Source organism: Rhipicephalus microplus, chromosome X (assembly GCF_043290135.1).
Source record: "Rhipicephalus microplus isolate Deutch F79 chromosome X, USDA_Rmic, whole genome shotgun sequence".
NCBI classification, from domain to species: domain Eukaryota; kingdom Metazoa; phylum Arthropoda; class Arachnida; order Ixodida; family Ixodidae; genus Rhipicephalus; species Rhipicephalus microplus.
Genome location: NC_134710.1, coordinates 408,995,086 through 409,010,596, shown reverse-complemented (window position 1 = coordinate 409,010,596; position 15,511 = coordinate 408,995,086). Strand labels below are relative to the sequence as shown.

The 15,511-nt window shown below is 46.1% G+C and overlaps 2 protein-coding genes across 2 annotated transcripts in view; one reads left to right on the top strand and one right to left on the bottom strand.

Annotated features, from left to right (window-relative positions):
- LOC142776483 (pituitary homeobox 3-like) overlaps positions 1–15,511 on the bottom strand; it is a 148,827-nt gene that overhangs the window by 76,279 nt on the left and 57,037 nt on the right. The gene's annotated exons all lie outside the window — the stretch shown is intronic.
- Positions 7,302–12,802, top strand: LOC142777046 (endothelin-converting enzyme 2-like). The gene is made up of 3 exons (XM_075881350.1): positions 7,302–7,685; positions 8,097–8,783; positions 11,837–12,802. Exons 1-3 carry the CDS (start codon positions 7,302–7,304, stop codon positions 12,800–12,802), a joined length of 2,037 nt encoding a protein of 678 aa, XP_075737465.1.

Here is a 15,511-nt window from a genome sequence, read left to right as displayed (position 1 = left end):
CTGCTTCGTCACGAGAGTCGCGGTAGGTGCTACTGTATGACCTCTATTGGTACTGCAGCACAGCCCTGGAGTGGCATATGCAAGAAGTTACGGTGAGTGGGGCGGTGATAATATGCCAGAATTTTCACGGTTTACACAAGTGCAGGCTTTCTATGACACAGCAGAGAGTTTCTTAGCCGTGGAGAAACCAGTGATATGCACGAAAATGTGGTAAAAATTAGAACAGCTACGGGCATCATGTAAGGTACGTTCACAAAAGTATAATGAAAAAAAAAAAAAACTGAAGCATCTTACGAAGATTGAACTGAGGCAAATTCTAATGAATGCAACGCACTCGAACTCTCCGGGACAGATAATAAGAGGCCACAAGGAAATGATGGATATCTCTTAGCATTGGATAAGCTGACATTGACGTCAAAACGAGGTTAAAATTGTTAGCATAACTTACCACTTTCCCCGCATATCGGTCCAGTACTAATTCATAACTCTTTTTACTAACATTATGGTGGTGAATTCAGCCAGGAATGCGCATGTATAAGTGACAGAGTATGGAAAGACAACACCAATGTAATCAGCAAATTGACTGTCTTATTGAGTAAGCGTTAAAATATATGACAATAATTTTTTTTCAACGAGTCATTGTTTTACGCTTCTGGTATGTAAGAAGTGCCGACCACTGAAAAATGTCGTTATAAAGTGGCTGGAAACTTCGGTATACACTAACAAAAGAACAACACAAAAATATCTATACATGTAAGCACACACATATCGGCACGCACTGCTCGTACAAATTACCAGCTCGATGATGTCCCTTCCTGTACAATACGTTGCAGGGGCTCTCGAATGGGCGGTCAGAGTACATGCGAACACGAGTTAATTTCAGCTTAAAAGCTCTCTCCGGTGTCTTATCTTACTCTCCGAAACATGGCTTACTTTCATGCTCGAAGCCCCAGGTACGAGCCCAGGCGTCGCGGCTGCATGTTCAAAGGTGGCATGCAGAAGAAAAAAAAACGACTAGTGCTTTTCGATTCACGAGCAAAGTATAGTACCTCCAGTAGTTTAAGATTATTCTAAAGCCAACTACGACATACGCTTAATACATCAAAATTTCAGCTTGAAAAGCCCAGCATTGAACTTTCATTTTAAACCCGACTGTAAAGCAAGGGCATGCATACAGTGACTTGTGTTGTGTTTAACAAGAAAACCAATGGACGCCCTCGTCTTCAGTCCAAACAATACCAACATCCTGTTAAGTTCGAACTATGACCGTTCTAATAATACTCACCAGTTTATAGGAAGCCTACAATGATTTCAATCTGCTTCTGTGAATTGCTTCGTTTCAACCTGCGCACCAGTGCTCCTGGCGTGCAATTCAGCGCACGTGCTAACAGATTGACTCGAAGTTACCACGAGGGACCCGTTTGTTAGGCCAGCCGCTCTGCGAGAATGGTTGTGGCAACGGCTGCTCGACTATATTTGCACACGGTGAATACGAGGAATGATCATGGGCTCTCATAATCATACGTTGGTTTTGAGACGTGAAACCCCACGTATCAATCAATCAATGATCATCGTCTTCCGGAAACTGCAAGTAAGACGGCAACATCACAGCACACTTCCGAGGATGCAGCGGCGGCCCATTCTTAAGTTTGTGCGAGAAGCCGTAAGCATACGGCACACAACAAACCTATGAAATCCTTCTTTCATGTTGTTACTGTTCTTTTATTCAGGGTATACCAGAGCATTCAGCTACAGCTTGAAATGCTCTTGTTGCCCTTCACCAAGCCAAACCTGAGTTGCATAATCTCTCCGTTCCGTAACTTTCGGTAAACAGGTTAAGTTGGGGCCAACGCAGAAGACGCACGCCGTTCGCCACAGCGGATCAGTACACTTGTGGTGCTCGGCTGCTGACCCGGAGGTTGCGAGTTCAATACAGGCGGTCGCAATTCGGTACAGGCGAAATGGCAGAGCTCCGTTTACAATGCGATGTCAGTGCACGTCAAATAACAACAGATGGGTGAAAATTTCGGAGTCCTCAACTAAGGCGATCTTCATAATATTATCGAGATTTTGGGCTTTAAAACCCTACATATTATTATTGTTAAGCAAGGACGCACGCAAGTGACGTAAGTATATATGGATGGCACATGAAGGCATTCATCTACGACAACGCAAAACCTTTTTTACTGAACCTGAAGGAATGAAGGGTGCAGGAAAGGTATGGTCTGTCCTATACCATCCCTCCGTTCAAAAGTTTCTTAGAAAAGGTGAGCAATTCCTTCCCAACCTGGTCAAAACTGTATTCTTAGACACAGAGTACACATATAAATATATAAATATATGTTAGTTTTTAATGCAGTACATTTCAACTTACAGTTGTTGATTCGCTAATATACATGTGGTTATCCAACGCCGTTAATAAACTTTCGATAAAGGCAGACAGAAAGAGCTTGTAGGAATTAGGGGTAAACCTATATGAAAGGGCTTGCTGATAAAATATATATCAGTACATCAATTACATAGCGCAGTTTGACAAATGTTCGCGAAGGAGGTGGAAATAAGATAGCGTAATAAATCATGCGCAAATATCGATACCGGCAGATGCCACCAACAACAAAAAGAGAAAAATGAAAACTGATCATCCGCTCTAAATTCTACGCGCCTGATCATTCCGGTATCTCTAACCTGAATTGCGCTGAAGAGAGTCCCTCTTACGCACCACTGCAAATAACACTATCAATGTCAATCGGTACAACTATAGAAAAAGCTTTCAAGAAAACTACTTATATTGTTCTTCGTGAGCATTGTACAACAATACCGAAACAGCACATTCAAGTATGCTGCTCGAAGCTGCTATGGATTATAAACAACCTCTAAAGATTATTATGGTCACAGCACGCCCGCACTTTTTTTTCGTCATTACTAAACGATGAAAGCGCGAACACCGTATTCGGTTCGTAAACTCAAACAATAAGGAAGTCTAGGAGGAACATGTAGACATTTTGATGTAAAGCCGTCCATTACGCAGTGTCGCCGGAGCCAGCGTTTTCATGAGGAGACTTGTTTTTGTCGAGAGGCTGTGTCGCAACGCTATCCAAAGGCACAGAACGTTTACCACCAGCATGTTTCGTGAATTTAGCCCCTTTTGACTCGCAGTGATACGTCTAAAAATTGGCACACTGCTGACGTGACACCACCTCTTCAGTAGGAGTGATGAGTAATGAACATAGATTCTCGACAAAGCTAGCGCATTGACAAGTCAACTTATGTCCGGCATCAAACTTGTTCTGCGGTCTTCACGTAGACTGGTCTACTTGTAGAAACGCTGGCTCTATCTACACCTCCTGTTCAACAATCTTTCACTATGTTAAGCAGGGTTTTCGCAAACTCCTGTCTTGTTTGGGTTTATGCAGCAAGGACATGGTCATTGGCCATACGAAGTGGTCACATCCATGGATGTCACCAGTCCATCTACTAATCCGTTTTTTTACATGTAATTAAGAGACCCCCATGATCACAGTGCCCGTCTACTATTGAACTTTAACAAAGCGCTTTACCCATATACACGCAGCGTTTTCAAAGCCCTTGTGCGCATACCTGTGGTATACAAGCGTAAGGCCAGACTCGAGATCAGCCCGCACACCACAGACGAACCACTGCTCGATATTGACGAGCAGACCCAAGTGATATGCACAATTCAACCACCTGCATAGATTCAGTTGAGCAGTGTGTCGCATAGTGTCGCTATATGTATATATGCAAGTAGTGGAGATTGACGGACTACAACAAAGCAAGAAATAAAGGATTGAGATCAGATATACACTGTCGGGCACATGCGTTTGCGGGATCTGCGGTGCACCACAGAGCGACACGCTACTGTGGCGCTACACCACCTACCGTTGCATAGTGTGGTGTTCATTAGACACTAATGGGGCAACAATTTTGTTCAGATTGAAATGGATTTCGTTCAAATCTCGGAGGATGACGTCAAATTTTTCAAAATAAGTTTGACGCATTTTCGCGGCATCGGCTCAACCAATTTTTCTGAAACTTCATGTGCTAAGTCTATATAGCACCATCGATAAAAATGTACTTCACTTTTATTGATTAAAAGCCATATAAAATCCAGAAGAGGCCTTCAAAATCCATGAAGTCATGGTGTTTGGTGTAGGAATCTAAAGGTGGCGTCACGTCTCGCATTTTTTTAATGCGTTTTCTGACTTATCGAGCACCAAGTCGTACTTAGAGTGGTGTTTGGGGGGTTTCGAAGCCATTCCTCTCTAATACGAGAAAAATCATTTTTCTCGTTAGTGTCACTTAGACCCTCTCGGCCATGGGCTTCGCGATTAGTTCCAATCACAGTGTGTGGACAACACTCCTTGACTTGACAGACTTGCCCCGAGTGATTTCAAAATTCAGCCAACTAAGAACGCTCCTGGAGAGCATGAATGTAGCCCAAGATAAGCTCTCAACAGGCGATTCCTTTTTTTTTATAATTGACACGTCACCAGGCATGTGCGAAAGAAGTGCTTACCGAGATATAACCTCTCTGTTACATTCCAATCGCTTGGGGGTCAACGCTTACACCGGCTTGGCTCCAAAAGAACTGACTTTCCCTGACCCCATGCATAGTAACCGGTTCACAACAACCGTGGTGATGGTGAGCATTATATGCTTAACGTGCAGGTAACTTGCCGATGATTATGAATGTTTCTGCAAAGCACTCCTACCTTTTGTCTTGCCACTCAACAATATTGTGTTGCAGATATATTGATATTGCAAATGATATTGTGCTTCCGCGTGGTCACTGTACAGTAAGGGAGAATGTATCGCGCGGCTACTTTTGAACTTTTTAATCGTTACAGAACTCGCACATTGCTGGTGATGAAGTACACTTATGTTGGGAGGAAGTAAAAGAAGAGAGAGATGAAAAGCATGGTCCTTAAGCAGTTTGGCGTAACCGGTATGCTCCTCTGTACAAGAAGGAAAGAATGGCGTGGGGGTTGAAAGAAGAGTAAAATAAAAAAAGCAAATGTGGGGGAGCGTTGGCGCACAAACACACATGGACGCACACACACAACTTCACAGAACCGAGCGGAAGTCTAGTGCGCTGCGACGTCATTACGAGTCTACAGCCATGCGTGCAAGTCTGTTGTCCTTAGGAATTTCATCAATGTCTTGGTTGCTTGAATAGCGTGGTGATTGGGGGTCCCGCAAAAAGGTGTAAGCAAGCAGACGAAGAAAGTGCTTAACAGCGCAAACGGCAGGAGGGGATAGAAGAGACGAGAACAAAGGGCTCTGTTCTCGTCTCTTCTATCCCCTCCTGTCCTTTGCGCTGTTGAGCACTTTCTTCGTCTACTATGCAGCCCCAACCAGCCCAATCAAGCAATTTGTAAAGTGTAAGCGAGACAGGCCGTAGGCCACCGGCACGTGCTATGTTGCGTTGTGATGCGCGTGACTTCTTGGCATGCCCGCGCTTCACTCTATGAAGGACATCACTTCAACATAATCTGAAAGGAGGAAACAGCGTGTACAATTGCACCCAAATCTTTCAAGGTTAGATACGCCGCCAAGCAGTGGTGTGGCTAGGGGGTATCACATTGGGCCCGTACCCCCCCCCCCTCCCCGCATTTTTTTTAGTCAGGGCATGTAGGGCACAAAAGGACACCCTTCCATACCTACATGCCCGGCCGCCACTCAAAATCAAGATGGTGGTACCCCTCCGCCCTCACCCGGAGAAGATCTCTGCCTACCCCCCGACCAGCACGCTAAAGCATCATCCTTCTCCTGATGATCATCATCAGATGCCCCCCACAATGGTCGGCCCCTGCCGCATGCCCAGCTAAAGAACGCCATTTCTATACATGTATATCAAAAGCCTTGGCGGTCAGTGTAAACGGTGAAAGCACAATAACTGCGAATTGCACTACTGCGGCATACCAGAGTATTCTAGGACGCCGAGTAGCATTCTTGCCAGGGTCTTTATTTTTTCTTACTTTTGCAAAAACAAAAAGTCGCGTAGTTTCTTATGGATTCACCTAATAACACTCGTATATGCAAAATCCACCTTCGTTTTTTCTTTCTGCTTGTTAGTCGATCGAATTTAGCCATGTCCCCACCCATGAAAGCTTTCTTCACCTGAAATGGCTTCGCACTGAATCGGACTTCTCATGACAATGCAAGCTAAGATGTTTCGCGTCATCACATAACATCATCACGTATCAAATTTTGGCCATCTGAGACCTCACAATGGCACGTAATTTATGACGTCATGTGAGATCGGAGTCTTGTAACTTTAGGTATCCTGACAGCCACACGTATAGACTCACTCGTCTATCGCGTCATTTTTTTTTATCACATTCTATGATTCAGCTTTCTATTTTCATCATTCGGTATGACGCCGCGGCCGAAAATAGGTATCACGATGGGTCATCAGCACTCGCCGAATTCCGTTTTTTTTAACACATGAGATATATGAGGCTTGCGCCTTATTAATGAGCTAACAGAAATGTAGCCAGATTGCTCGCGCTTGTCGCTGCTGTTGTTGTTTTAGCTTCGATAAATTAGTAGCCCACACACCCGACGGGGCATTCGCGAGGTTTTAGCGTACGGTTAGCATCGTAGAGCAGCGGGCTAAGCAGAAGCTAGATGCAGTGAAAATAGCCACTCGCACACTCCGCACGTGTGCGAGTGGCTATAATCATATCGGGTTATCGTGGTGCTGATAGTCTATAGACTATCAGCTCCAATGTTCCTTCACTCTCATTTTATCTGTACACGCGCCACCTACAGATAAAATGAGAGTGAAGGAACACTAACCGCCATCTTTCAATCTTCCAAATAGGTAATCTAGTTTTATATTAAATTTGCGTTGACAGCGCCCCTTGTGATATACGGTTATTGTGTTATGAGGTCCAGTCTCCCCAATGGAAAAAAAATTATTTTAGTGTCTACTGCTGCTGTGAGCGACGTTTGTGAATGGCATCATCTTCTACATCTCCTAATGACTGTGAGTATCTCAACATCTCTCTCTTTTTCTTTATATTTTTTTGTTTTGCGAATTTTACTGCCGCATGTTTCATGGCCGATTAATCATCGTGCGTTGTGTCATTCTTCCTGGAGTCATTATCATCATCATCTACAACACCTACGCCACGATAACATCCGTACTGGGTATGAGTCATTAATGAGGACCTAGAACAGGAAGAATCACTGTGCAAATTTACTCAGATTTTTGCAAAACCAGCCATATTGTGAGTGCGCCATTCTTTATGAAGAAGAAAACCAACCACGATACTACCATGGGCGTACTTAATCCGACGTTGGTGATCGGGCTCGCCATCATCTACGGTTGCGTTAAGTACCTGGTGGAGCGAGCCGCGTTCCTCGCGTATCCCTGGTGCGACCATCCTACGCTTTGCTTCAACTATTCCGATGAACTTCTCGCCAGCCTGGATCGCAGCGTGGACCCGTGTGAGAACCTGTACGAGCATGTCTGCGGCCGCTGGGACCGCTTGCACCCGGCATCTGGCCAGTTTTCGCTGCTCCAGGCACGCATCTCAGCCTTCACGTTCGGACTACTGGAGCAGTCGCCGCACACTCTGAACTCTGACTCTGTCCGCAAAAGCGTGATTGCCTTCCAGGCGTGCCGCAAGGTTCACGACGAGCACCGAGATGACTTGAAGGTATACAGAAATGTACGCGATTATGCGAGATGCGGTTAGGCTACCGAACACAGAAGTTCATAATAGAGTAATATTTCCTTCCTTTCCAAAGAACCCTGAATGAGTCAGGGCTCAGTTAATATAGTCGCTTGACTGTTCAGAGAAACGGAGCACAGACATGGTGATCACCAGGAAAGTGTTGAAGTGATTTTACGTATTGAAGAATGGCGAGCGGAAGGAAGCAACGCTAGGTTTTACTTACGCCATGGAACAAATTTTGCATCCAATTTGTCATGAACAAAAATTGAATTATACTTTCCATACATGATTGATTTAATCGTAAACTTTTGTTTGTCGTCTGGATTCGTGTGCCACTGACCATTGAATGTTCGAGTGATGTCTCACAAACCCGCATTCTTGTGTCATGCGTAGGTCCTCTTCGACGTGTTCGAGAAGTTCAATGTCGAATGGCCCTCGCTCACACTCCCGAATGACTTCGACGTGATGGATTTTTTGCTTGGCCTTCCGCTGGACTATGGAATTTCAACGCCGTTCCTGCTGACATTGCAGCCCTACCTAAAGACTGACAAGCGGTATGGCTTAACGCTCGATTTCTCGTTCATCGACCAGAACGAAACATTTCAGGAAGGGATCTTGCAGCGCTGCATACCCACCATCTCGCCATCGATAGGGAAGGACACAGCATCGACAATTGCCCGGCGTGTGCAGAGTGTTTTTCAAGATATGTTCACAATAATCCTCGCTATGTTTCCCACGGGGCGGGTAATGCGAAACTACAGCACCGTCGAAGACATGGCCAGTGGCCTGAGTGAGCCGGCGGACTTGAATGGCTGGCTACACGCCATCAACAAACACCTGCCTCCCGACAGAGTGATCGACAAGCATGAATACGTGTACGCATTCGGCAACGCCAGCGTGCTGTTGGGCGAACTGCTACGTTCGACGAAGGCGTCGGACTACGTCGACCTGGTCCTGTTCGGCGGTTGGACGATGATCCTGCAGCTGTACACGGGGGCGTCGTACCCGCTCATGAAGTGCTTCCACGGCACGCACAGCATTGTGCAGTCGGCTATTGGCTGCTTGGCGATTACCAATGAGGTGCAGTACATACTTCCTATTTCATTCAGCATCGCAAGCTAGATTCCATTAGTTCACTTTTTGCGGCATCAGTTGGACACATCGCCTCTAGAGACGTTATATGCCACAGAATTTTTCGTGCCTTAACAGTCACAGGGGGCTTCCAAGAAGTGCGTGATTGCGTTGTCTGGCACCGTGTGAGTGGACGGATTCATATGGGCGGAAAAACTGCACCACGAAGCCTCCACCTCCTGTTCATCAAACGAGCCGTATGGGCGACACGGTAAAGCCTGTTCATTGGAATGCCGTTTTGCACCCTCCATATGGCCATTTCGCCCTTCGTATTTGTACTACTGCTACGCCAAGGTGAAATCGCTTTCATCGACCTGTCATGACTTCGTTAAGAGGCCATCTGTCGGTTTAACGAAAGGGCACCCTTTGAGGTCGACATAGAAAAAGGTACTCAATCAAATGCAATCCTACAAGCAATGTGAAGCTAAGGGATAGCGATGCCTACATTATTCACTGTATACAAGCATGGTACTGCTACCGTGAGGCTAATTGAAACCACCGATGACTAGTTGTATCAGCAAGGTTAGCTAGCAGGACCATGTGTGTTAGCACTTTCAGGTGTATATATGGGCGTCATTTGGACATTTGAAATTGTGTTTCTGACATGTCCTGCGTAGGGCTTGATGACGAAGTCTGGGATTTTGCATAAATAATTTACCTGTAATAATTTGAGGTCGTGACTATTGAAGCAGATGTATATAAGCGCTATGCCTTTCTTAACTTGTAGGCCGGGCACTGTTAACACAATTAGAGCACTGGCATTTCAACAAAGAGAAATTAGCGCAAATGAAGACGGACACAAAGAACAGGCAGACAAGGACAGTGTCCGTATTTGTGTTCGTCTTCATCAACCTTCATTTGACTTCACTAAGTCTAATAGCGACTGAGACAACGACCTGTTCTACTGAGGAGCACTGGCAATTAGCTTGTAAAGAACCAGCGGTACTATTATAGTGTTAAAATATTATTCCTTATTTAACGCAAGTATTTTGTGCAATTATGTTTTTTTCTCCCACCTTCATCTAAATGAAGTCAGTAACCAAGGAAATTGAATTGCATTAAATGCGACAGCGAATGTTTTGCAACCCACTTAGCTAACGGTCCTAAGCTAGAGGAGGCGGGTTTCATTCCAAACCATGGTCGCCTTACTTAGCTGTGGTTGAAGTGCAAGAACATCCCTGTACTTAGGTTCAAATGCTCGTTAAGGAAACTCCCATGGCCAATATTGATTCCGTGTCTCACAGTATACAGCAGACCTCATGAACTATTCACCTTAGTTTGGCACGTAAAGCCTCAGAAATCATCATTATTACTTCCTCACGTACACGAAAGGTAAACTAACGAAAATCTTAACGAAAAGGTCACCATATTACACTGCTTGACAGAGACATAGAAGCTAGAATATTATGTTTGTATGTCGGTGCGTCTCATCGGGCATAATGGTACCACAATGGCAGAACCATTTCGCAAGATCGGTGCGTTAGCCCTTAAATACTCGCGTACAATATTAACTCATACGAGACAGCAGCTAAACGCACCATTTATTTGCTATGAATGGCAGCGAGCGCGCGTCATTACGTTCAACCCGATAAATGAAGTAAAACCCTCAGCAAACTTAGCACGAACGCTCCACAGCATGTCCTGAACGTGTTTGATTGACACTTGCACAACGTAGTTTTAGGTTCTGCCGCCGAGATGTTACCCATGTATGCCGACACACCATATCCAATCATTCCGAGGTAGTATCTTCGCAACAGCGCTTAGCGCTTCGCGGCTGGCATCAGTCAACTTAGTCCACGCTACGCGTCGGAGCATTCGTGTTAAGCTTGCTAATGCATACGGTCACAAAGCGCACTTATCAGCCAAAAAAAAAAAAACTGAATACCGTTATAGGAGCATGGACAGTGTGCTGAGCAGTGTGTATGTACTTGAGCATATACAAAACTTGCCGACCTTCGTGCTAACGCCATTCTGTATTTCGTAAGTAAAATTGTTCACGTCTGAGCACAAGCGAGGATTGAGATGTCACAAGCAAGTTAATTTGTTCTTGCCTTGCAGTATAAAGAATGCTCCTACATGAAGTTAAAAAAATATATTGTTACATTGCTGTCATAGAAACACGTGGATATAGGCTCGTATTAGAGCAAGCGTGCAGATTCATTTCATGCCATTTCATGCTATTGCGGCACACTTAAACACACGCTTTACTTTCGCGTTTTACATGCTGAATAATGGGTTTGATTAGGTCCCGTTATCCTGTGCGGGGACGCATCGCGTCCATCCATCTCATTATTTACTAAACTTATGAATATAGTCCACCCATGACGGTGGATCAATGGCTTCGGTTATCGGCTGCTGACGCGGAGGTCATGTGTTCGATCCGGGCCACGGCAGTCAGATTTCGGTGGAGGCGAAATGGTGGATGCCCGTGTACAGTGTGACACCAGTTTCACAATATAGAACACTAGATACTCGAAATTTACGGAATGCTTCTCAACGGTACCCCTCATAATTATATCGTGATTTGGCGACGTAATATCCCGGATGTTATTTGTTCATGAACATAATGGCATGTCAAATGTCTTGATTCACGCACGCTTTCCCTACAAGTACCTACAGTGCATGTTTTCCTTTCATCCGTATGTCGTTCAACTAGTCTTAACGTTTTATAAATGAGGCAAAGTTATTACGCGTGGTATTGAATACTACAATTCTTCAATGCATGTTTAATACTGAATTATATTGCTTTCGTGTCGGCTGCTCTCACCTCTATTTCTTGGGAAGTATGTCTTATTTGATTCTACTTGAGCGTTTGCAGTGCCGAAATATAGACAGCATGATTTTAATTAACGCATGAGTTTTGTTCCCCAGTTGGCTCTCTGCCAAGATGTCAGCTTGTCCAGCCACTGTAAACGCGCCGTGCAAGTGTGCCCGCTAGATTTTACTCATCCAACGTTCCGCGCATATTTGACGTGTGTTGTACTAAGAGGTTTCCCTTTCAGATCGCACCGTACGCCCTGGGTCGCCTCCTCTTCGATGGGTTGCGTCTTTCCGAGGCCGTTGAAGCTGCCGGGCACACTTGGTCCGTGTTGCGCGATAGCACGAAGCGCAACTTCGCCAACCTAACCTGGATGGACAAATCGACGGCCGCCGGAGCCACCGAGCACGTGGAGCGACTCATGGCGGTCGTGTCCATGCCGGCGCACCTCCGGAGTGAGGAGGCGCTCGATGAGTTCTACGACTACCTGCCGACGTTCTCGCAGCCCTTCCTGGCGTCTTTCTTCGACACGGTAGGTCGTCGACTGGTCAAGTACAAGCGGCTGCTCAGGCCGAATGCCAGCATCGTCGTGCACCGCGAGGACGTCTCGCTGCCCATGGTCGCCGTGAACGCGTACTACATGCCCATCAACCACCTCATGGTCATACCAACGGCTATCATAGCACCCCCGTTCGTGACGTTGTCGATGCCCAAAGCGATCAACTACGGAGCCATAGGCAAGGTATTGGGACACGAGCTCTCGCACAGCTTTGACCCGCGGCTCAGCAACATCAGCAGGAAGGGCGACGCCATCACCTGGTGGAGCAAAGGCTCATTTGAGAACTTCACCAGGCTGCTCAGCTGCGTCCAGGACCAGCTCCTCGAATACACGGGAAGTCCCGTGCACGCGAGGAGCGCCCTGTCAGAGACCTTCGCCGACACCGCCGGCATCCAGAAGGCGCGTCTGGCTTACGGGACGCTGCCGCCGAACAATGGCTTGCTGGGCTACACGCAGGAGCAGCTCTTCTTCGTCGCGTCGTGCTTCGAGTTCTGCTCGCGAAAAGCGTATGAGTACCGCAAAATGGGCCTGTACCCGGCCGTGGCGCTGCGCTGCAACCTACCGGCTGCCAACGAGCCACGCTTCGCAGCGGCCTTTGGTTGTACCGAGGGAGCGGTGCTCAATCCCACCAAACGCTGCAACTTCCACTGACCACTGAATATGCTTTCCAGTTTTTCCTCCTTTTCTCCCTCATTAGTAGCCGAATCATACACCCTCGTTTTACTAGGTGACTGTGCTTTATGGAATCATCTATTCTTTTAGCCTACGTGCGTCTTCAACAGCTCGTTTGATGCTCGATTGACATGACATTTTTCGACTTGAAAATTTTTTACTAAACCAGGTACTTGAGTTATATGCATGATTTGGTCAGCAAACTTTGTTGAAAGAAACGAGAAATCGATATTTTCTGGTAATGCAGTAACTCGGCGTATTTGAAGCATCACCGTAATTGGCGTGTTTCACTGTGATATCACACAAGAGCGCGTTTCTCGCGCGCCTCATAGTTATCTCACCTTATCGATGTCCACCAAATTTGTGTTAATCATCTCATATTTGGCCCGGAAACATATTTAATTTCACTCGCCTACGAATCTCACCTGCTGCATTTCATTCACTGCTATATTCGACTGCACTACGGCTCCAGCACAGCGTGATCACGCCGTAATAAAAAAGAAACAATGGTGCAGTCCACCATAGTCAGTCATAATACTGCACATATTATTAGCCAATGTCACCGACCAAAAGTCAGCAGCATTTAAGAATAAGAAGTTTTGGGAATTCGATTCCGGATACTTTCGCGCGAGTTCGGCATGATTCCTCCTTATCAGATGCGAAGCAGCTCTTTGACTAGTCTTTGTAACGCTGTTCATCCGTGTCTCCGTGCCAACGCGCCGCACCACGTTCCGCCCGCCGTGTTTGTTTCACCCGCCACTGTAAATGCGAATTTTCGCTCGGTTGGTGCATAACGCTTCTAATATAGCGGGTAACTGTATGGGTCGCAAAGACTGCTACATGCTGGAGCATTTAATTGGAGGCTATAATCTCGGAAATAGCTTTCTCAAAAATCTCACGCCCCGTTACATTTTGCTTGAGGTTATACATCACATTTTGTCAAGTCCTAATTGTTTAGGATAAATTCAATGGAAACAGCCGGTAGCATTATTTTGAAATTCAGCATTAGTCTTCAGCACAACAAACAATTATTTCCACGTTAGGCTGTAGCCAAGGCCTCCTTACTTTAACACGGATGCTGAACACTGGGCGTGCCCATTCAAACAGCAGAAGGCCGAACTTTTCAATCGCATACATCAGATATTCTGTTGTTCTCATCAAACTTTGATCCTTCAATAATTAAGTGCACATAGCGACCATGTCATTTCTTTTTTCTTCAAATTATTATTTTCATTTTAGTAACTATCCAGGCTGTCTATATATCATTTTGGACAGCTATTAGATAAGTGGCAGCTCATAATTAATAATAATATTTTTATTCTATCTTTCCACCGACACCTTTCTAGGGTCCTTTTTCTCCTTCTCCAGATTTCCTGCAGAATAGCAAGTAGAAGATAATACGCTGGCTAAGCATTCTGCTTTCAATAAACAACTTTCACTCTCTTTCGCTATGTAGCGCGCTAATCACAAGCCACACCTAGACATATGAGAAAAATACAACAAGCCGCCAAGCTAACTGGTGCTTACAAACGACTGGTGTCGGCTTTACCTGACATTGAAACAATGTCATAGCAACAAAGTGATAGCGCTTTGTTGTCCCAGAGACCGGAATGCAGCACAGCAACAAGTCTCCTATTAAAGCCCTGAAGTGCCATGAAAATTTGCATTCGCTCTTTCGTGAGTCCCAAGGGTCTTCTGCATGACAAATGCGGAGTTTAGGGATAACGTGCACCCTTTTCCGGCTTTTTTTTTTTTTTTGCTACACTACGAATCAAATCATTACTTATCACTCTACGTGCGTTCTCAGAGGTGCATTCATGGCAGCGCCACCGCACATCAATGGGGATGAAATGGAAAGGCGACCCTGCACTCATACTTAGGAGTCCAATGCAAAGCTACGGCGTCAAATTTTTTAGGGAGCCCCCACTACGGTGTCTCTGACATAAGTGGTTTTTGCATGCAATACCAAAGGAGATCATTTCAATATATACCGCAACTATTGAGAGCTTGCTCCCATTGCAACTGATGTCCATCCTGTCGATGTCGGTTCATTCTCTGAAAGATGGGGCACATCTCCATCCCCTATTTTTAACAGCCGAATGTGCTAAAATTGCTCTGTGCGCACCCTATTGGCGAACAAATAACAAACGCTCCCCCATGTTCAGTGAGTGCGTGAGCCAAACGATCTATACACTGCCAGATCACGTCTATGTGCTGTCCGGTCACGGTTGTGCTGCATTGCTCCACGAGAGGTGAGGCCTTTCAAGCGACTTCATTCAACGCCAGCTTTTCGCAGATACGCGCACGAGTTATCTTCAAAGATGCACTTCCGCCATCCGCGTTTATTCCTTCTCGTCCACGGAGGACGCGTAAATTCATTTGCATCGTCGCGTTCAGACGCAAGCGGCCTGGGCCCTCGCCCTTCACCCGTCGAAACAGTGCACTCCAGCTGCGACGACAGCCCGTGCGGATGTTTCGGCGGGTGATGGCCCACGTATGCGTCCACGCGGCCGGCGTCGCCTCCCGCTCGCCACGTGCGCTCGGCAAACGGCACACGTCACATATCATTTCGCCACCCTGACACGCGGCCCAGCGGTGCGAGCAACGAAAATAGGTAGCGCCTTCTCCTCCCTCCTCTTCCGACCCCCTGTCGTCCCTGCCCTGAGGAACGGACACGTCGAGCGCTTC

Excerpts from the sequence above, each read along its gene's own strand:
- LOC142777046 (XM_075881350.1), top strand. The coding sequence starts at position 7,302 with ATGGGCGTACTTAATCCGACGTTGGTGATCGGGCTCGCCATCATCTAC. Across the intron at positions 7,686-8,096 it reads AGCACCGAGATGACTTGAAG|GTCCTCTTCGACGTGTTCGA; the intron begins GTATACAGAAAT and ends TGTCATGCGTAG. Across the intron at positions 8,784-11,836 it reads GCTTGGCGATTACCAATGAG|ATCGCACCGTACGCCCTGGG; the intron begins GTGCAGTACATA and ends TTTCCCTTTCAG.